Source organism: Dermacentor variabilis, chromosome 4 (assembly GCF_050947875.1).
Source record: "Dermacentor variabilis isolate Ectoservices chromosome 4, ASM5094787v1, whole genome shotgun sequence".
NCBI lineage: Eukaryota > Metazoa > Arthropoda > Arachnida > Ixodida > Ixodidae > Dermacentor > Dermacentor variabilis.
This window is the reverse complement of record NC_134571.1, coordinates 97,979,866-98,003,160: the sequence shown is the minus strand read 5'-3', so window position 1 is coordinate 98,003,160 and position 23,295 is coordinate 97,979,866. Positions and strand designations below refer to the sequence as shown.

At 45.9% G+C, this 23,295-nt stretch overlaps 1 protein-coding gene across 1 annotated transcript in view; it reads right to left on the bottom strand.

Annotated features, from left to right (window-relative positions):
* LOC142577860 (uncharacterized) overlaps positions 1-23,295 on the bottom strand; it is a 39,709-nt gene that overhangs the window by 6,382 nt on the left and 10,032 nt on the right. Inside the window, exon 4 of the mRNA XM_075687295.1 lies at positions 3,211-3,346. Coding sequence (XP_075543410.1) covers positions 3,211-3,346 — 136 coding nt within the window. The remainder of the gene's footprint in view (positions 1-3,210; positions 3,347-23,295) is intronic.

The following is a 23,295-nucleotide window of genomic DNA, read 5'->3' as shown; positions in this document are numbered from 1 at the left end:
TGATAATACAATTCTGTGAATTGCATCTAATAGTACATCTAAAGCGGACAAAATTGATATGTTACACATGAATATAAAAAAATTAATCATAGGAAAATACAACTTTTGCAAAACCGTTGTAACCAACGTAACAAATTCACCTAAGATGTAAAATGACACATTGAATTTGTCCGCTTTGAATGATCTAATAGATGCCGTTTACAGAACCGCGATATCAGTTCTTGATGCAGACCTATGAATTTGTAAACTTCGTGCTTCTATTTTTTTCTAACGGTCAAATATTTGTAAATCGTTTTAAGAAAATTCAAGCCCTAAATCAAAATTCGGCTTCCAACAGTCACTAGAATTTAACTTTCTCTTTCAAATGCAACAAATTTCATCAAAATCGGTACAGGGGTTATCTCATAAAAACGTTTTTGCGTTTTACATGTATTTGAATAGGCCGCGTCGGAGTTTGGCCCGAGCTAAAGCTTCCTCTTAAGTTCTTTTCAGACATCACATGCGATGCTGTGGTGGCTAGAGGAGCTTTTTGCAATCGTTGCGTTCGCACTTAAAAATGGTTCAACGATTTTCGACCGCAATTATGCGAAACTGTTTGCTACATAGGCTTAGTATTGAATACAAAAATTTGCGTCCTTGGAAACAAACTGTAGTGTACGGCTGCTAATGCGCTGTTTTAGATAATTTTGCTTTTCTGGGCGTTTTTTTTTTCATTGTGAATTGTTATTTGCAGACGTTCGCAGCAGCCTCATGGGCATGCTCGCGCGAGCAAACGTGGTTGGCGCGCAGCAATGGATAAACGGAACGCGCAGCGAAGCATAGAAGAAAGGCGCGGCGTGATAAATATTGATGACCGAACTTCTTGCGCGCCTGGACACTCAGCTTTGATTCGCGTTTGCAATGCTCGGACCCTCAGCAGCTGCACTGAAATCCTGCTAGTGAGGCTGGGAGTAATAATCCTTTACTGCAATAGTAACTTAGCAATGTCAGTTCGGAATTCACTAGGTGCCTATTTTTTGCGCTCGTTGTTAATTAATTTAACAGCACGCTCAGCAGCACCATATGAGGATGCGTTATATGGCGGCACTCGGATGGCTCTATATGGGTGTATTTTCGCGTATTCCAAAAATTTGGCACCGTTGCATGATGTGCCATTCTTGGACACAATTATGTAAAGGATTTGATGGGTTGCAAGCTAAATGACTTGGCAGTTGACAGTAGCGTCTGACGAGGGAGATGGCCCTTGAATTATTGGGGTCCACTTGGAGTCGGCATCGATGCTTACCACGAAGCAGTGCCCAGGAAAATCCTTCAACGTCACGGTGCGGCAATAACCATGGCTTTTCAGGGAATGGCCATGATGATGACGGAATCGGCAGGAGGCATGTGCTGATGCTTCAGGCACTTCGCTTATGATTTGTCTTTTCTAGTGGTGCCATCATAAATGTTGGGCCCCCAGACATGACTTCAGGCAATAGTTCCAATTTTTCCGCGTCCAGTGGGCTTCATGAATCTTCAGTACTTCTTTGCTGAAGGGAGGTTGAGATTTTACTTTCTCAGGTTGCATTAGCTTTGACTGGTAACAACCATGAAACATGAAGCCCAGAAAGGAAAGTAAGCGCTGATAGGTTATCTGGGCAAGAAGCGAACATGATATTGAGAACGTGGGAACAACGAACTTTTTTAGTTGTTGTGTGGTAAAGAGCTGCGATAATAAAAATTAAGAAATGTGTTAACAAATTTGCTTTTTACGTTGCTTTTTACGGTTGCGATACCCAGGTTCGACCAGGTATATTGCAGTCGTCAAGCACTAGGATGGGAAAGTTTCGTAATGAGAATATTATCTTAGTAAATGTATTGTGAGAATCTCTAACAAAGATCACATTTGAATCGGGAAGGCGATAGCATACAGCAATAATGATGGGTGGGCTAGGCGTCCTCATAATTACAAAAATAATTTCTAGAAGAGATGCGATATCAAATACGCAAGCTGAAGAGAGAGATGCGAACATATTAACATACATCTACCTCGTATATCCGTATGGTGGCAACGAAAGATATCAAATCCTGAGAACGCACCATGCCGTTTTAAGTTATCCCTTCATGACTTTAACCATGTTTCAGGTAGTGCAATAAAGTTACACTCAAAGGGGTTGATGGCATTGGCAATATAATCGCATTTAGGCAAGATGGTTCGGAATGTAGTGTACAGAAAAGACAGTGAGCATGAATGTGTTAGTGTTCTACTGTTTGCGGAAACATATGTCACATGCAGAATTACTTTTTTTGTACAACTATCACATATGTAGCTACAGCTCCTCACTGTATCATACCGGAGCCTGGAAAGTTTCTTTCCGGTTTTTTTTTAATTATTAAGGTGTCTTTCAACAATCCGATTATTTGTCGAATAGTCTAGTGACCTATACCTAAACCCGGGCTTTCTAATTTAGATGAATTTAGGAGAGCGCGTTCTTTGACTGAAAAATACGCACTATGGCTGATCTATCTTTATTATGTTAGGCTAGTCGGTGAGCACGTTCGATGTGGTAAGGTTGAATGATGATACCAAGAACGTTTTCGCAGTGATCAGCCACCAGAGCATCGGACTCGGCCCATGTTTCGTGGTTGCAATCTTATAGCCCATAGAACGCCAAGTTCAATCAGCGTGCCCTTTGTTTCTAGTTGTCGATTCTACACGTAAAATCGATGAGCTTCATTGCACTTCCTTCAGCCAGACATTGAAAATCATCCGCTTTCGTTTTGATGTAATTAGTGACGAGCAGTCTTCTTCAATGTTCTTGAGGGTTTTTTTATATATTCAAAGTCTTTATCAGTAAGTGACAATTTATTGCGGATGGGATTTCATTCCGGAGGAATAATTGTCGCGATCCTAATTCGTTCAAGAATGAGCTTAACCTCCAGAAAAGTTTGGATGCTTGCAGAAATTACACAAGGGCCAGAGGTAAGTTCAACACCATCTGGTAGAAGCAACCCTGTGAGTAGCACATGGTTGCACTTTTTTTTTGTAAGCAATATCAAGAAAGGAGTAAGATTAGGCAACGCAACTGGAACTGTGTAGCGAGCACGCGCTGCATGCAATGAACAGGCCTTCAAAGAGGTATCATAAATAATTCAGGACTGCGGTCTGTTGTTTTACCTGTACATGGCGATAATCTATACAGACTTCCCTTCAGCAGAAAATATACCTACTTTTTTTTATTGGAGCCATTAGACAACTTGTAGACGGTGTCGGCATCCAGTCCCCATTCATCAACTAGGCCACTGGAGTTCTTCCCTTCAATGTATTTCCTTGCTTCGTCCGTCAAGTTCACCATCATTTTTGCTCCTGTGACAACAAGCATATAGTGCATATTTCAATATCCATAAGTTCATGCTACTTGAAAAGTGACTTGCCTGCTTTTCTTGCACGTGGCCATTTTGCGTAACGATTTTTATTCCTAACAGATTAGGAATAAATTTTTGAGGCAGCTTACTGAAGGCGAGCGTTTTGCTGGTTTAAGTGAGCGCCAAATACCTTCAAGCGTAAAAAGGTTATCGTACTTTTTAGAAGTGATCTCATGTATAAGTGACGTAGACAACTAAGAAAAAGAAATTACAGCATTTCATAACATTTACCTCTCTTTCGTACTATGGATCGAAATAATATACTAAGCTTAAGTACTATGTCAAAAAATCAGTGCTGTGAGATCCAGCAAGGTAGGCACTGCGTGAATACTTCTGGCATCCACCTACAACTATCATGAAAAGCAATGCGTGTCTCTTAGAAAGAAAGCCTAGTAGCTTAAGATGGAGAGGAAGAATTATTCGAGGAAAAGCATAGAGGCCGGCTTTAGCTACTCGTACTATGCTCTGGCCTGCTACTCTTCACAGGGGAAAGGGGAAGTGGGCCAAAAGAGATGGATAACGCAAGATAATAAGGACAGGAGAATCGTTGCGCACATACAATACCGACCTAACACAGGGGTTTCGCTAAACTTTAGAGCATAGCCCGGTGCTCTCCAATTACTCTGTAGCGACTATCCGTCAATATATGTTGTCCCCGCTTCTGGGAAATTCAGTTAATTTGCCTGACCTCCACGTGGGGGTCAATGCCCCCTGCTCTTTCTTGGAGTTGAGGTAGCTGCCTGACAGGGGCGCCACCACAGCCACTCGGTAAACCTCTTTTTACTTTCGAATAAAGTCAACTGTCCGTTCTCAAACTGTCAAAACGCCTATTACTACCCTCCACTAAACCGAGCTCCCAACAAGTGATGACCTAGGACATTTGGGTTCTCTTTTTTTTTTTCGAACACTGCCATGGACGATGCTGCTTCTACACCTGCCGACAAAGACGCCACTATTACGTGTCCTATCATCGCCGCAGAGCTTCATCTTCCCCTTTTTTGGCAAAAGAATCCTCGAGTTTTGCTTACACAAGTAGAAGTCCGTTTTCAACTCCGGTGCATCACTTCACAGACAGCAAGGTACCTGCTCGTCTTCAGCCCGCGATCCTCCGAGATCACCGATGTCATAGACTACTTGCTAGCGCGTACGCATTCAGCCACAGCAGACAACGACCTGAGACGAACAATCCTGCAGCGCCTCCAGCCATAGCAACAGAGTAGGCTTCAACACCTCCTCTCCGAGGAACTCGGCAACCAACAACCGTCACAACTCCTACTTATATTGTGTCAATTGCTGGGTGGCCACACCGCAAACGAGAGCGAGTTTCCGATTTTGCGCGAGCTGTTCTTGCGGCGCCTCCCACAGTCCGCATGCATGGTGCTGGCGGGTTCCTACGAGACGAGTGTCGATCGGCTAGCTGCACTCGCTGACCGCATATCCGACTGCTCGTCTGCGGCACCACTACCTATCGCCACTGCAAGAGTGTCAGAGGCAGGAGTCCGACTTTCGTGCCTGGAGGAAACAGTCGACCACTTCACCAATGCACTGGAGAAACTGATGACGGGTGGCAACACTGGTGAGCAACTTCTGCGCAAGCATTCGCCTTGTCGTGATTACCGAGCTTTGAATGTCGTCACTACTCCGGGTCAATATCCCCTTTCTCACATACCTGACTTCGGCGCTCGTCTCGCAGGAACCAATGTAAACAGCACGATCGATTTGAGGAGTGCGTACCACCAAATTCCTGTCGAACCCGGTAACATTACGAAGAAAGCAATCACTACTCAATTTGGCCTATCTCAGTATGTCCGTATGTCTTACCGTTTCAAGAATGCAGCGCAACCTTTTCAGAGGTTCATGGAAGAGGTTACGCGCGGACTCCCATTCATCTTCGTCCACCTTGACGACATTCTTGTTCCAAGTCGCACAGACGAAGAGCACAAAAAGTCCCTTAGCCTTCTATTTGAGCGACTGGATGAGCACGGCCTAGTCCTAAATCTCCGCAAATGCACTTTCGGAGTGCAATTGCTGGATTTTCTCGGCCATTGCATTTCACCCCAAGGCATCGAGCCGCTAGAATCACGGGTGCAGGCAATCTAGGACTTCCCCTTTCCAACATCCTTCCGAAAGTTGCGCGAGTTTCTGGGACTCGTCAATTTTCACAGGCGCTTCATACCATCCTGTGCGCAAGTTCTTCGGCCGCTTGCCGAACTGCTGCGTCGTGACTCCAAAAAACTGTCTAGCCTCCACTGGTCCTCGGAGCCCCGACACTCCTTCCAGAAAGCCGAAACGCGGTTGGCTCCTGATTTGTTGCTGATTCATCCGTTGCCCGATGGCCCAACTCGCCTTATGAGAGACGCGTGAACCACGTCAATGGGCGCAGTACCGCAGCAGCACAATGGTACAGACTGGAGGCCGTTGGGCTCTTTTTCAAAGCACCTCAAAACCACAGAAGCTCGCTAGAGCACCTTAGGGAGGGAGATGTTTGCCATCTATCGCACTGCCGAGCATTTCCGTCTATTTCTTTAAAGCCATAGCTTTTACATAGGGGCCGACTATAAGCCGTTAACCTTCGTTTTCAAGAACAAAAGTTCCTCGTACTCAGAACGTGAGCTTCGGCAACATTCCTATATCCGAATTTTCTACGGACGTCCGCCATATCTCTAGGGCCGAAAATCAGGCAGTGCACGCATTGTCGCGGATCGGCGCTGTGCCTGCTCACCCTTTGGATTTCCAAGATCTAGCCTCCACGCAGTAACACGACTCCGAGTTTCGCCAATTGCGAGAAAAAGGCTTGTCGCTCCAGCTTGCAGAGGTGCCACCTCCTTACCGAACAACATTGCTCATGTGCGACACATCTCAAGCGGCTCCTCGCCCATTCATGCTTCATCAATTTCTGCGGCCAGCATTCGATTCACTATACAGACTAAGCCATCCCAGCATCAGAGCGACAGAGAGGCTTATCACAGACCGCTTCATTTAGCCAAGGGTCAACAAGGATGTTTGAAGCTGGGCAAGAAGCTGCCAAGCTTGTCAAGCCGTGAAAGTGATCCGGCCCACGCGTTCAGCGGTGCAGGTGTTTGGACCACCAGAGAGCCGTTTCGATGACTGGCATTTTGACTTGGTGAGACCTCTTCCGCCCTGCCAAAGTTTCAGGTACCTCCTCATGTGTGTGGACCAGTACTCAAGATGGCATGAGGTGACGCCTCTCCAAGACATCACAGCCGAAACAGTGGCGAAAGCATTTGTTGATCCGTTGATGTCGCGGTAAAGTTGCCCTTTGTGAACAGCTACTTATCCAGGCCAACAATTTCAAAGCTCGCTGTTTTCGACCCTGGCGAGACTGCTCGGCACGCACCTTCATAACACCACGGCTTACCACCCACAGAGCAACGGCATGGTCGAGCGTCTCCATCGACAACTGAAGGCGTCATTGGCCGCCATGCTCGACAGAGAGCACTGGGTAGAAAGGCTACCCTAGTACTACTGGGGCTGCTAACAACAATCAAGGATGACCTCGGAGTCAGCGCTGTCGAGATTCTCTATGGACCAGCAATCCGCGTTCTAGGATAGTTTTCCGTCACTGAGCAAGGCAGCGGCCGCACCGCACTGAGAGGCTACTTCCTGGCTCGACAAGCTTCGAGCTACACCCCACGTATCGCCCACGGGCAGCCTGCGTTTAATTTGCCGACAATGGACACAACCGCGCGCGTGTTTCTGCGGCGCGACTCTATTAACTGAAACAGGGTCGATTCCGCCCACCCGTTCCACCCTCGTCCGCCCGCGTGCGGATGGCTTTCTGCCCGTCTGGGCCACAGACGGACGACCAGTCGCAATTTTCCCATCCGCACGCCTGCTCGTCTCTCATTGCCTGGTCCGAGACGGATGGCGTCGGGCATCTCACGGCAAACATGGTGCAAACCGAAGTGGGAACGCGATGCCTGAGCTACAGCAGCGTCAAAAACAGTATTTTTCTCGTTCTTTGTGATTTTCACTCAAGTTATTTAGCACCCACGGAGATAGTCATCGAATGCAGCAAGCTGGTGTACCTGTTGAGGCCGCATCAGTGCGCGCGATTGCCGACAGATACAGACGGAGCGCTGGAAGTGTATGTTTGCGTTCACGAGAGTGTCGGAAGAAATATTCGAAGCCGTCGACTTCATGATTTTTTGTTCCGTGCTTCGCGTGCGCGACGCAGACGGAAAGTTCATCACATACTCGTGCTTTGTTAGCTGGACACATGTTCAAGGCGTGGCAAATGAAAAGTGTCCAGTCGACGTGCGTGACTCGTATGCCTTCTCTGTACGCGGTTCGCTGCCGCGAAATGGTGAACGCTAGTCCTTTGAAACTTTCAGACGTGATGATACGATCAGTAGCAATAAGTTATTTTTTTTTTCCTCGTTTCGCTGTCACTCCACGTGTGCTATCCTGCGTGTGAGCCGTTTTACCGGCGGCGGTGCGCCGTGATGATCGCGACGTTCGAGCTGAGTTCTTGCTGCGAGGAAGTGTATTCACTAGGTAGAAATCGGGATATATATGTGGCGATGTGTAGCAGCTTTACTCGGTGTAAAAGTAGTCGCTTGATGCATTGTGCGTGTGGTCGGAAGCGAACTGTGCATAAGTGTTGCCGATCGCGTTTTCTTATGAATGCATTTTCTTCCCTTATATATAAGCCCTATCGCACCGCCCATTTCTGCTTCGTACATGCATCGTTTGTTTCATAAGTCGTTCCTGCACCTTTGAAGGTGTTTCTATCTGTGAGGGGAGTTAATGAACTTCATGATAGTTACGTACGTCAAGGCATACACCACTGTCCTGAAATGTGGACACGCCTGAGAGCGCCAATGTCATGAAGGAAAATTTCGGGCAGCCTTGCGTTTTATCATGATGACCTTGCTGTGAATAGCAGAAATTTCTAGATTACACGAAGTAAATAACTCTATATTCTGTTATGCAAGTAGTTTGCATACCCAAGAATTCCAACTGCTTGTTTTTTTTCTGATGAATAAGCAGAGAGACTTGGTGAAGACACCAGTGGCATGATAGATGAATATGTGATAGGTAAGAATTGAATAATTCCTTCTGATTAAGCATAAATTTGCGTTCCCTGACAGAAAGCAATATCCATGTAAAAATGAACGCGTAAAACAAGTAAGTAGTAACAAGTAAGTGGCACAGGTATGGTGATATATGATCAGCTAGTAGCCAGCATAATTGTGTGAAAAACATTTTGCCTAGAGTTCTTCCTCACTGACTAGCTATGGTCATGTTACTAATGCTGGGGTCCTATAACGTGAAACTATTCCAATATGTTTTTATTCAAACCTCCTGACGTCAAATTTGCGTAACCGCTTGCGCAAGCATCGGGCAGTCACCCGCAGGGTTGTCTGAACAGACCAATCAAACGCTCTCCTCGTTCATAGGAGGTCACTTTTGTTCGCTTGAAAAACGAATAGCATAGCCTGCACTGTGCGGCTTGTCTTATCTAATTGGCTCACAAGAGGCGAGGAGCACGCTCAAGTGGAGAGGGATTTATCGGGCCGAGCCATTGCACTGAAAATCAATAACCGGATGAAGATGGTGGTGCCGGCGTCGGGGATTGCTCCGCTTTCCCTTAATTTGATTACAGTTGCTCACCGACAATCGCGGCGGCATGCAACGAAAGCTTAAGAATGACGCTAAAACGGATCCTCAGCAAAGAAGAGTTGGCAGAACGAGGTCGTAAACGTGCCGAAAGTGTTCGAAAACGTTACATGGCCACGCAAGAAATTTTATTACACGCAAATAAACCTATGATCTCCGGCAGGTGCGAGTAGCCAGTGCCTGAGCGATCGGCGGCAGCCATCTTTTATTCCTTTCGGAACGGGGTAGTCTGCGGCTATTCAGAAGAAAATTCATTTTTGTTCAGCATATTAATGCATCTTTAACCCTTGCACGTCACTTTGACGCGGTGAGTTTTTGCAGTTTTGTGACATCGCGTGAGAGGCAGGTGAAGTGGGTGCAGCCCGAAAACTTTTGGCCAAGAGCTGAAGGCGAAAAGGCGTCGAATGAGGAATAACTATTTTTCTTTTGTTCGGTCAACGCATGCATAATCAGTGTGTACACGTCATATAACATGGGGAGCTATCGCGGTTTTCGTGACATCACGTGACAGATAAGTGAAGGGGGTGTGGCCCAAAAAATTTTTCGCCAATCCAGGAGGGCTAATTGCAGAATTAAAATAGAAAAGTTTGGAATAGTTTTACGTTATAGCGCCCCTGGCAGAATAAGCGTAGTCAAAGTTCACCATTACTTTGTACGTCCACGCCATTTCATTCTCTGGTTCGTGCCACGTGTTTTGGCACGAGCCTTCAGTTTAATGAAAACAATATTTATCAAAAGTTCCAGCCCTGTGTGCCTGGAAAGTGATTTATTTTCTAAACTCTTGTTTATTCTCGCGAGAGTCATTACCAGATAATGTGCGTTAAACTGGCTTGTGCCTGCAAAGTATGACCATTAAATAGTTTTCCGGAGCACTTTCACCTAGTTGTGGGCGTACTGCTACCTTCCATTCGTGGGTGTAGGAGGTTGGACGCTATAAGCCTGACACCGACGCTGGATTAATGCCGATGGTATGACAATGACGGCATGAGAATGATTGTGGGACGAAAGGAATGACGGAGCCGGAATGACAACGACGGAACGAGGACAATGAAATGAGGATGATAAAATGACTGCAGTGGTACAGCGAAGACGGTGTGTTAAGAATGGCATTAAAACGAAGAGAGGACGAAGGTGGAATCAGGATGACGGCATGACGACAAAGGTATGACAACAATGGGTAGACAAAACGCCATCACGTCTTTCGCTGTCAGGTTGCTCTGGCTTTGGCTTCGACCAGGCAAAGAACTGTTTCGCATGCAATGAGTTACTTTGAATGTGACACGCGCAGCATGCTTCTCACGACAACTAAGATTAAGACTAAGATGTGTGCAGGAACCTACAAAGTCACTAATACAGTGAACTACTCTATGCAAAGTAAGCGTAGCTTTTTAGCACGCATAGCATCACCGCATAGCATCACCAAGACAGATACAAGGAAAGCAAACAACGCGGAAAGGCTCGCCCATCCTGAAGAATGGCCTGAGCTACCGAAGGCACAACGCCCTGCTAAGTTATCTCAAAACACACTGACATCGGCCGCTTCGGCAACAGTTGAAGCAACGCTGGCTGATGTTCTCCAGGTCATGAACATTCTGCTGTCGCTCATGAATGCCATTCGCGTTATACTTAACAACATGAAATCTTCGTCTGCACAAAGTGCGCTACAGGTGGTGGATACTTTGAGTACAGTAGTTGCAGCTCTTGGTTGAAATCATGGCTCTTCAGAAGTCGTCATTTCGCGACGAGATACGGAACGCGTGGATATTTTAGTGGAACGTCACAGGACTTAAGTCACGCATGTCGGACTTCCAACAGTTTGTGTTTGTGAATCAGTTCCCCCTCATCTTCACCTGCGAGCCCCTATTAGCTAACTGTCCGGGTATGAATGTTTTATGTCCGCCACCCACGGAAAATGCAGCAAGATCATCGTTTTCATACGAGGCGATCCGTACGTATATCCATCATCTAGTACCACCTGACGAAGAAAACCAGTACGTATGTCGGACAGTGAAGAAAAACAAGCTGACTTTCACAGTAGTTGGCGCCTACATATCGCCCTCAAGTCGGCTGGACAGCGAGCGGTTATGGCGAATCGCGACAGCGACTCCGCAGCCTTTGGTGATGAATGGAGATTTCAATGCCCACCACTATCTCTGAGGAAGGTCTAAGATAAATTCGAGGGGCAGAAGCTTAGTCTCATTTGCCTCCGAACAACTGTGTTTGTTAAATGATGGAAGCCCCACCTGTCCGAGCGGAACTGTCTATTGTAGCTGCCTGGACCTCACATTTGTTTCAGGCTCCTTCACTAGAACGTTCAGGTGTTTTCCGGGTATTGAAAGGCGGGGAAGTGACCACCCACTTAGGATCGAATGTTGACGGGTTCGAAGTTAGCCGACGTCACTCAGTGTATCAACTGGCTGATGTTCAAATCAGTAGTCGAAGACTGCTGTTGTGATGACTTGTCCTCTAGCCTAGAAGACACAATAAAGGGCGCCCTAGAGGCTGCCACGTATTTGCTTTCTAGGACGTCTGCACTCACCGAGTACGACATTGAGCTGGAGAAGCTTCGTGCAATTCGTCGCCATGCAAGAGGGAAGATACAGGCGTACAAAGTCTGTACATGACTTGAGGTTGCCCAAAAGAACTCAAACGAAAAATTCAGCGTTGCATGGACAAACTTGCATCACAAAGAGGGATGTCATTCTGTGAGTCTTCGGATCCACGAAAACCTTTGTCTCACATATGAAGAACTGTTCGTGGTCTCTGTGGAGCCCCTCAGCAGCCCCACCATTTAGGTCTTTGGCCCTTCACTAGCAATGCAGAGACATTGACGTCGCTGAATATTCTGCAGGATTGCTGACGAAACGAGATCCGCTGGAACATCAACGCTCGACCACTCACCCATTTCACGCAACCCCCGCATGGAGATACCTTTCACCATGGACGAACTCGAAGCTGCACTTGCATTATGCAAGCGTTCATCTTCACCAAAATCCGACGGTACAATCTATCATGCCCTATGTAACCTTGGCCAAGAGGATCGTAAAGTGCTCCTGCTCTTCTTCAACAGCTCCTGGCAGACAGGTACAGTTGCGCAGGATCAAATATCATTCGCCTAATTCCAATACTCAAGTCTGGCACGCCGCCTGTAGACATTGCATCATACCGACCAATTCTGCTTACCAGTGCATCGCAAAACTAATGGAGGGAGTAGTTGTAGCATGGCTAGAATGGTACCTCGAACATTAATAGGTATATCCAGATGCAATGGCCGGTTTCAGGCATGGCCGCTCTTCCATAGACAACATTATCGATTTGGTGACGTACGTCGAGCACCAGAAATCCTGCAAAAATTATCTGCTGCCCTGTATCTGGATGTTAAAGGAGCATAAGATAACGTAATGCATGAAGCAATTTTCAACGCATTAGAGGCGGTAGGACTTCGCGGGAAGATCTAATTCTGGAACAGTAAGTATCTATATAAAATATCCTATGTCGTGCTTACCGAGGATGGATCAACCTCCCAGCATTACAGTAACCGTGGGGTGCCTCAGGGCGGAGAACTGAGCCCACCCTTCCATGCATCGTTAGGCTCTCCATCTATGCCGACGAATTTTGCATTTGGACGTCGGGTGTGCCGCGACTGCAGCTTCGCGCGCGGCTTTAGAAGGCAGGCACTTCCTCAAGCCATCCTATCTTCGAGAGCAATGACTTCAAACATCATGTGAAAAGCATGCAGTGGTGTCATTTACCAGGAAACCAATGTCTCCGTACGTGATTTCGGTCGGCGGACAGCTGATCTCGTACAGCACAAGTCACAGATTGTTACGGTGGTCATTGGCAGAAATCTCTCCTTTACCTCTCATGAGAATTATGTGAGAAAACGCCGGACTGGAATTTGCCATATATTTAAGTCCCTAGCTTGAAAAACTTGTTCAGTGTCGATACAATATATGCTGTAACCGCAGAGGGTCCACTTTATTGTATTCTTGTGGTACAGCCTACCAGTAATCTCCAACACGTGTAGGAATAATCTGAATACAACTTAAGGCCTCGAAGCCCAAGCCTTCCCTTGATCTATCATGGAGTGCGTCAACGACTGAAGTTATCGTAGTCCCTCATAATTACACTATTAGAACGCACATTACCATTGAAACAATGCATGTGCACATAAGACACTTTGCACGTACCCCTGCTTGCCACCCCGCAAGTCTTGCAGCAGAAAAGCCCCACACGAGATTCAGTGCAACTGTCTTCACGCACCGTGCCTCTCTCAGGCCAGGTTGCGCACCTGCGGCAAGACCTTCGATTCCTCTGTAATGTGTGAGCCGTACAAAAATAAACCTAACAATTCCAGGACTTCAGAAAAAGTCGGACTTACCACCATCTGCACTCAAGCAACTTAGTTTACTCCTCTTGTATGAGAAATCCAGCGACTACAAACAAGTCTATACTGAGGGCTCAATTACATCAACCAGTTCCTGTGGCGCTGTAGTTATACCAACAAAGGAATTACCAAGGGGTTCAGGACCTCCCACATCACAACGTCTACAGCTGCAGAGCTCGCGGCTATTCCCGACGCGCTTCGTGGGATGAATGCTGAAAGTCCTCGAAAATGGGTAGCCTTCTGCGATTCAAGGCCATCTTTCCAATGTGTGCAGTCGTTTCTCAAACATGGAACTCACGAATAGCTCACATGCGAAATCGGGGAACTTGTGCATCACTTGAGAGAAAAAGGCTATGATATCTCTTTTCAGTGGATACCAGGCCCTTGCGGTATCATTAGAAATGATGCTTCGGACGTCAAACAAAGAAGACCGCTGCGCCCCAATTCCTATATCAAGGACCGACACTGCGAAACGATCTCTCATTCTAGCACGCACGCTATCCTTAGCAGAGTGGAATACCGCACATAGAAGGCGCACCAAACTGCGCAGACTAAATCCTTCACTGCGACTCAGACCTCCGGCCGGAGTGCACCGACGCGAAGCGTTTCTTCTGTGTCGGTTGTGGCTGGAAGTTGCATTCGCGAAAGCTTATTCAGCACCAATTCAAATAGCTGATAGTCCTGCATGCGATGTTTGCCGATGCGAGGGGAACATTGGCCACTTATTGCGCCACTGTCCTCAATTTCAAGCACAAAGACAATCTTTGTCCAACGCATTGAAGAAACTAGATCATCGTCCTCTGAGTGAACAGACAGTACTAGAGCATCATTCCCACTAATCATCAGCTCAGATCGCAGTGAAGGCATAATTGTGCTCCCTGAGAACGTCTGACCTGTACGAGCGGCTTTGACTCAAGTACTGTCCGTGCACGGCTCTATACCTTCTCTCTCTCTCCCTTCTCTCTCTCCCCTTCTCCCTTCTCCCACCTTAGGGTAACCAACTGGACTTTTGACTGGGTAACATCCCGGCCTTCTTTATATATATCTCTCTCCCTCTTTAACCAGATTGTCCCATTTATTGACAAAAGTGTCACTCATGCGCCACATCGAAATACGTATGTTGAAAGTGTTGCGCACCCTTAACTAGTTGCATCCTGAAAACCGACCGTTCCTGACTTGCCCAAAAGGTTTCGACATCTGTGCAATAAGGTCCGCTGCTCTGACTTCCGAACAATTCTCAAGAATGCTTGTTACTTACGCCATGAAAATTTACTACAGGACTGAAGTCTACTACATGTGCGCATGAAACATCTAGAAAGTATTACAATGGTATAATTTTTGTCATGCTGGATTTCCGCAATAAAGTGTCGCGATTACGTGAGTTTGAAAAGAATAAACGTTTCTGGAACATGTCTGGCTGGTGTATTTCGGCGTTTCTTGCTTCTATGGTCTGCTTAGAATTTGTCTTATTGTGCTTTTAACTTTCATGCTTGTCCCCAAATATACACTAGTCAAGTACTTGTACGAGTCAAGTCAAGTACGAGATTGTCAGCCAACTGTAGTGTTACGAACGCAAATGTCTTCAAGTTGAGGCAGAAAGGTACACTGCTGTGAACATTCCGCCTTCTTGCGGCGATTCTCTTTCTTCCACGAATTGCGTACAACAGCGCACTTCAATTGTCCCTAACGCCCCTACCGGAATAACGACACTGTGTGAATGCGTCATAGGAATTAGTCGCTAAATATTTCCGCGGTGATCAGCTTGTCAGCAGCCAAATCGCCGAAGCGATTGCTACTACAAAATGTAGTTCAATGTAATTTTTTTACTTGTTCATGGCTCTGGCGGGTATTGCTTAAGCCAGCCAGCATAATGTAATCGATGCCAGTTACTGCAGTTTTACTGCAGCGCCAAATGCCTCGCGACCTGCAACATTAGAGTGGTCATCCTTGCCACATGCTTGCATATGCATGCATTTGTAGCGATGTGTAGTTTCAAGTAACATTCCTGTAAAGGCTGTCCTCCACATTAGACACAAAGCAATATTTCTACCTTTTACCGCGAAGACCTAAATGCCGCAATCTGCGTCGTCGGCATGGGATTCCTTTCCATGGGTTAAAGTGGCGTTGTGTGTTTACAGAAGGCTAAAAATAGCTGTACATGATGTGTTCTATATTCTGTGCAGGCTTTTATTTTCGACATATATGGTGGCTGCACAGCCGGCGTTATTTATCATGTTGGCTCTCTGATTGGCCATTGAGAGGCTACGTTTTCTTTAATTTTTGCCAGTAACCAGAAACTTTGTAAAACGCTGTTTCTGCGCTTTCACCAAGATGATGAAACGTGACGGTAGGCTTTCTCCAAATAAACCTACCTCTAATAGCTCCTAGCTATATTGCGATGTTAGTGCCTAGAAGAGAAAGTGAACGGTAGCACGCAGAAACCCCTGCAATGTATTTCCAATTTTGCGATAACGTCGTGGTCGAACACCTTCATCAGCCTTCATAACGCCAGACGGCCTCTCTGAGTTCAAGGTCATACCATTCAGACTGTGCTCGGCGCCTGCAGCATTCCAACGCGTGATGGACACAGTATTAGCAGGGTTGACGTTGCAGACCTGCCTCGTCTACTTGGATGACGTCCTCGTTTTTTTTCTGCAAGTTTAGACGAGCCCTTGAGACGCGTTGAAACAGTACTAAAGACAATCAAGTCTTCCGGACTCACTTTGAAACCGGAAAAGTGTCACTTTGCGCACAAAGAGCTGCTTCTCCTGGGACACGTCATCAGCAAGTCTGGAATACGCCCCGATCCGCAGAAGACACCTGCCATCGAAAAGTTCTAGCAGTACGTCGACAAGAAGACAATCTAGAATGCTTTGAAGTTAGTGTTGATACTACACTGGAGTTCAAATGTGTACAGGTAACAATTAACCATAAAGCTCTAATATTTTGTGCATGCTACCGCGCCCCATCTACGCCCGTCGGCTTTTCTAACGACCTTCATGATATTCTGAACATAATTCAAACAAAGTTTCCTGGTCGTCCTATTTTTATTTTTGGTGATTTCAACTTCCCGAACATTAACTGGTCTAGCCCTGCAGTGGACGGTGACGGATCTTCCGAGTCGGCAAGTTTTTCAGCCCTCTGCTCCTTCTTCTCGCTAACACAAATGGTTACCCAGCCGACAAGGACGACAGCTACCAGTTCTAACGTATTAGACCTTTTGCTGACGAGCACCCCAGATTTTGTTTCTGAGGTCAAATACTTGCCAGGCTTAAGTGATCATTGTTTACTGCACATCACGTTGAATTTACCGTCGAATAAAACGCCAAATAAAACGAAAACCATTTACAATTATGCTAAAGCAAATTATTCTTCAATTAATGATGGCCTCCGGTTTTTTCTCGACGATTTCGTCCTGGCATTTGCCGAACGATCTGTTAACGACAACTGGTGCATGTTTAAAGAAAAACTGCATGAATTAATCGAATTGCACGTCCCTCTTAAAATCATCACGACTAATCGTAGATCCCCATGGTTCACTCGTTCCTTAAAACGCCTCGGGAACAGAAAAAGGCGATTATATGTCAGGGCGAGGTCATCCGGAAGATCGGAGCATTGGTCAGCTCTAAGAGCCGCAGTTGGCACTTATAAAAAAGCGTTAAAAGATGCTAAACAACATTTCTTTGATGTCACACTGCCATCATTTCTTTTAACTGATACTAAAAAATTCTGGAACGTTGTTAATGGGTCAGATCAGCCATCAATCTCTCTCCTGGATTCTCAATCAAATCCCATCCCTAACAGTGATAGTGCTAATGTACTTAACGAGACTTTTGCTAATGCATTTTCTCTCCCTTTTAGCGCATCACCCCCAGACTATACTCCCGCTATCATATTTCCTATGGATCCCATTCGTTTTGACTTTGAAGGCATTATAAGTATCATAGATCGTTTAAAGTTATCCTCTTCATGTGGTCCCGATAATATCAGCACTAAAATCCTGAAAAACACTAAAGTATATTCTTCCATCATACTATCGAAAATATTTGAGCAATCCCTTCAAACTTGTGACCTTCCAGACGACTGGAAATTGGCTAAGGTGGTTCCACTCCATAAATCAGGCGACAAGCACCTATCACTCAACTATCGGCCAGTATCACTAACCAGCATTCCTTGCAAGGTAATGGAACATGTCATCTTGTCATCCCTAGCAAACTTTCTTGAGTCATCATCCTTTTTTACTCATGCGCAGCATGGTTTTAGAAAACACTTTTATTGTTAAACACAGCTAATAAATTTTACAAATGATATTAACTTCCTACTTGATCGTGGCAGTGAGGTTGACTGTATCTATTTAGACTTTTCCAAAGCATTCGACAAAGTCTCTCACAGCTTGCTTCTTCACAAACTAAGTAAACTTAACATCGACCAAAATGTACTACGATGGATTGAATGCTTTTTGTCTAACAGGTTCCAGTACGTGCACGCTAACGGCATTAACTCATCACCGGTATCTGTGACCTCAGGCGTCCCACAAGGTTCTGTTATCGGTCCCTTGCTCTTTCTGGTATATATTAATGACTTGCCTAACAACGTAACATCCACAGTGCGACTTTTTGCAGATGACTGTGTAGTTTACCGGGAAATAAAAAATACTAATGACACCGTACTACTCCAGGAAGACTTAGCTACTATATCTAACTGGTGTTCACAATGGAAGATGACACTTAACGATACTAAATGCAAAGTTTTGCGTTTTTCGCGTCGCGTCAATCCGTGCCCCGCTCCCTACACTATTTGTTCTTCCCTGCTAACACCGGTAACATCTTACAAATACCTCGGTGTCACTATAACGTCAAACCTAGCTTGGAAGGCACATATCATTTCTATCATCGCGTCCGCTAACCGCATGCTTGGATATCTGAAACGGAATTTTTCCTTAGCCCCGACACCTGTTAAACTTCTTCTATACAAATCGCTTGTCCGCTCCAAATTAGAATATGCTAACTCAGTATGGGACCCTTTCACTACTCTCTTATCGACGCCCTCGAAGCTGTACAGAACAGAGCAGCCCGTTTCATCCTTCGTAACTATGATCGTTTGTCCAGCGTCACAGAAATGAAAAACACATTGTCACTAACCCCTCTCGTAACGCGCAGAAAGATATCATGCCTGTGTCTGTTTTTTAAAATTTACCACATGAATTGCACCCTTAAAGATACATTACTCACGCCGCCAACATATGTTTCATCCCGCTTAGATCATCCATGCAAAGTTGGTGTTTCACAGTGCCGTACAACATCCTGCAGGAATTCTTTCATTCCAAAAACATCGTTGGACTGGAACCAGCTACCATGGGATATTGCACTTTCGAAAGATTTTGATGAATTTAAGAAGAAATTATCAACACATTATTGCTTGCCATAGCTTTGGTTCCATTTCCATTTTTCTCGTTATCATGCGCATCCTTCTGTATTTTCCCCCCAGATTTGCTGTGTTCATGTTTGTGCTAATGGTGGCGTTTTGCAATTTTCAACTTTTTTGTGCGTGATTTAGCGTTTCTTGGAAATTGTACAATTTTGAACTCGCTTCATGTTCCGGGTTGTGAATTATGTATTTGTTCCGCTATATATATGTTTTATATATATGCGTTGTCTCCTTTTATACAAATTTATTGCAATGTGTGTACCACTCCCCTCAATAATGCCCTGTGGGCCATGAGGGTATCTGAAATAAATAAATGAAATAAAAGACAGTGCATAGATTCCTTGGCAGAGATGCCAATACGGAAATGCACACTGGCGCCACTAGCCTAGGCCTCAGGGCCGTTCTAGTACAAAGGAAAGATGGACTTGAACGGGTGATGGCTTACGCTATCCGGTCGCTGTCACAAGCGGAAAGCAATTATTCTACAACCGAAAACGAATGTCTTGCCATCATATGGGCTACCGCAGAATTTCGCCGTTACCTATATGGCAGACCGTTCAAACGCGTAAGCGACCATCACACCTTGTTTTGGCTAGTGACCCTAAAGGATCCTTTAGTACGCCTAGCACGGTGGACCCTTAGACTGCAAGAATATGACATCACTGTAATTTACAAGTCCGGGGGAAAAACTATGATGCCGACTGCCTGTTTCGAATTCCCGGGGACTCGCCACCCAAAGATGACCAAGGTAGCGACGCCTTCTTAGCAACAATAAGCCCAGATCACTTTGCCGAGCAGCAGCGAGCAGGCCCCGAGCTAAGAAGCTTTGCTGAGCACTTGGAAGGCAATGCCGACTTTGTCCCGAGTATATTTAGGCGCGGATTGTCTTCGTTATTCTTGCGAAATGACGTCCTGGTTAAGAATAACTTTTTCCCAACCCGTGCAAACTACCTCCTCGTTGTACCTGTAGCATTCCGGTCAGTAGTCCTGCACCCCATCCACGACGATCAGACAGCCGGGCACCTCGGGTTTTCCCGTGCACTTGCAAGAATACAAGAGAGGTATTGCTGGCCGCACCTGACCGCCGAGGTCGCCCGTTGCGTCGAGGCTTGCTGTGACTGCCAACGACGCAAGGCACCGCCGACGAGGTCAAACGGATTACTACAGCCGATCGAGCCATTTTGCCGACCGTTTCAGCAGATCGGGGTGGATTTGATGGGACCTTTTTCCTTGTCAACATCTGGAAACAAGTGGATTGTCGTGCTAACGGGCTACCTCACCCGCTTCGCTGAAACGAAAGCTCTGCAGAAAGGTAGCGCAACAGTAGTAACAAAATTCTTCGTCGAGAACATTCTGCTGCGACATGGTGCCCCAGAAGTGATCATCAGCGAGAGAGGAACTGCGTTAACAGTGAAGCTCACCCAAGCCATTCTGCAGTACTTGCAGACAAGCCACGGAAGGACAACTGCCTACCACCCGAACACGAATGGTCTTCTGGGGCGGCTGAACAAGACTCTCGCCGACATTCTACCAATGTACGTCGACGCCGAACTCAAGACGTGAAATGCCATCCTGCCGTACTTAACCTTCAACACGGCCAGTGCAAGAAACAACACAGACAACGTCTTTAAAACTGGTTTGCGGCAGAAACCCCACAATGACTCTCGACGCCATTATGCCGCACGTTAACTTCGAAGAGAATGTCGACGTCACTACCTATCTCCAGCGTGCCGAAAAAGCCCGACAGCTCGCTCGCCCGCGCATCCTGAACCAGCAGGGGACCAAGAGCGCTAACTACAGTCTTCGAGGACGCTCTGTGGAATAACAGCCAGGCGACCGAGTTGGGGTTTGGACTCCGATACGCCGACGAGGACTCAGTGAGGAACTATTGCCACGCTATTGCGGACCCTACAAGATCATCCGACATATTGGCGCACTGGACTATGAGGTCGTGCCAGACAGCATTTCGCGATCGCAGCAGTGCCGCGCACGATCTGATGGGGTCCACGTGGTGCGCCTTAAGCCCTTTTACGCTCGCTGACAAACTTCCTTATTTCCGGTGTTTTTGTTTATTACATTCGTTTGTTTGGAGCATCGGTGCGATAGTTTTTACGAGATGGGTATTAGTACGTGTTCTTGTTACCGTTATCGGCTGACTGCGTTTCCCCGCCTTAACAAACGTTATCGCACAGCGCAGGTCGCGCTTTCATGTATCAGAAGTTTCCCAAATGTTATCGATGGTTCTATGCACTGTCTGTTGTCACCGAACCGTGTGCAATCTGATTTCATGTATTCGCAAAACGAATGGTGTGGAATTTTCTGGAAGACACGCAGGCACCAGCTATTACTCTGGAACCTTCGATGGCTCATGTATAAAAGCCGACGCGCTTGACCAGCAGATAAGACTTTGACGATCGTGCGACCGTGTTCGCCGCTATCGCTGTCCTTTGAGAGTGCTTTTCTGATCAGAAGTAGGCCCAATAAATGTTTCGTCGTTCGCAGATCTGCCGCTGCATTATTCACTGTCGCTACTACAGAACAATGTCATGCGAGTGAACTCCCAAGATGGGTGGTCTTGTCAATGTCAATATTGACGCTTACATGTGTCGTTACGCTGAGCCATCATTGCAGTGGTTTGGGGACATAATTTGCGGTGTGACCACCAACATAAAATATGCTAATGAGCTGTCATATGCATCGGTGGCCGAGCTGCATGTGTTTTGAGCATTTTCTCCGTAGTTTGGGGCCATAAATTTTTCTCTTTTTTTTTTTTGAGCCGTACTCGTAGCGTCTGCACTGTTCTCGAGTTTGTTGAAATTATTTATTTTACATATATATATTGTTTCAACTTTACGAATCTTTTGAGATTTTTCGCGTTTCTTACTGTGGAATTGGTTTTCTGAACGAGGTTCAGTGCTTTTCTCATCATTGGAAGCTAAGACGATAACGTTCTTTTTTGTCGATTTGTTTGTTTTTGTCTTGTATTGTTTTCTTTTATTATAAACGTATGTATGCAAGGCGGCGACATTGAAGCTTTATCGCACTGGACGACTAAGCCGCGAAGTGAGCGATAAATGGCGTTGCTTGCATTTACGTCGTGCCAGCGGCTGCCAGAAGCGGACGCATTGATATCGGCGATATTTCACCGCCTCTGGGCCAGCTGAATCAGGCCGAGTCGCTTGCGTTTAACAAAATAGCGATAATGCAGCCTGCTCTTGCCCATGGCCAACTGCAGGCGTTCAGAAAATAGCACTTCTTTCTCTGAAAATGTTTTTAGAGGACACCAACATTTTGGGAACATATTAGGTTTCAGATGATCCTCATACGCAAAATGAGTAAAATAAATGCTGTTCTGGGTTAGAAATTGATTTATGTGGTGGTCGCAACTTTTACGCAATATGTATAATTCTGTTCTGTGCATGCAGTGTATTGCATGTGTTGTGTGTTTTGGCTGTTCAAAATATCTGACTTTATATATGCGTACGTGTGCTGAACTCATGCACAAAACTTTGGGATTCATGTACTTTTGGATTGCATATTTTTTTTATTCATCCAGTGTTCTACTGAGTGTCATATTTTGTATCGCTATTCTCCCTTTTGACACAAATTTGTTTACTTTGCCAAGTGACAAGGAGTAGCCGGTGCCACCATAAAGGCGCTAACCTCTGTTAATATTCATTTCAATAAAAAACAAGTACACTTTTCACAACTGGTTGGCTGCCTCTGCTGTCTGAAGGTATAGCACAGGTGCTTTGGTGCCAAATTACTACGACTAATAAATTCTACATCTCGGATACAAGCATCCTGCCTATCGTAGCAGACTACGGCTTGTACGCAACAGGGGAAAGAAGCGAAAGGTGCTTTCGGCCGAATGATGCGACTCATTGAGTTGCCTGCTTAATTTTAACTGAGGAGAAAAACTCATTTGCTTTATCAAGAACGTCAGGCTCATCTTTCCGCAAAACGTCAAGGTTGCGTCTCGTTTCGAAAAATACATAAATAATTTTTTTTTAGTTCTGGGTCTACGGGGTACAAATATGGGCCTGCGCAAGCCAACAGATAGCTTGTAGGGCAGTGCCCGGCAGCAAGGAACAAGTCAGAGCATACACCACCGTCCATTTGCATCACGAAAATAAGCAGGAAGAAAAGGAAAAATCAAGCATACAAATCAAAGATAATAGACTTTACGTCTTTGCGAGTGCCTAAAGAGAATACACTAATCGGGAGGTCATTCAGAACACTTGGAACATAGGAAGCACGAACACGCTCCCCATATCTAGTCCCCACTCTGGACGAAATGAAATGATCTCGTGGACGCTTATCGGAACCTGACGTTTGCCATCAGCGCATTTATTTTCGCGTCACGCTTACATCACGCCCAGACGAAAATGGCGGAATGTCCAGAATAGCGTCTAAGTGCTCGCCATGCCATT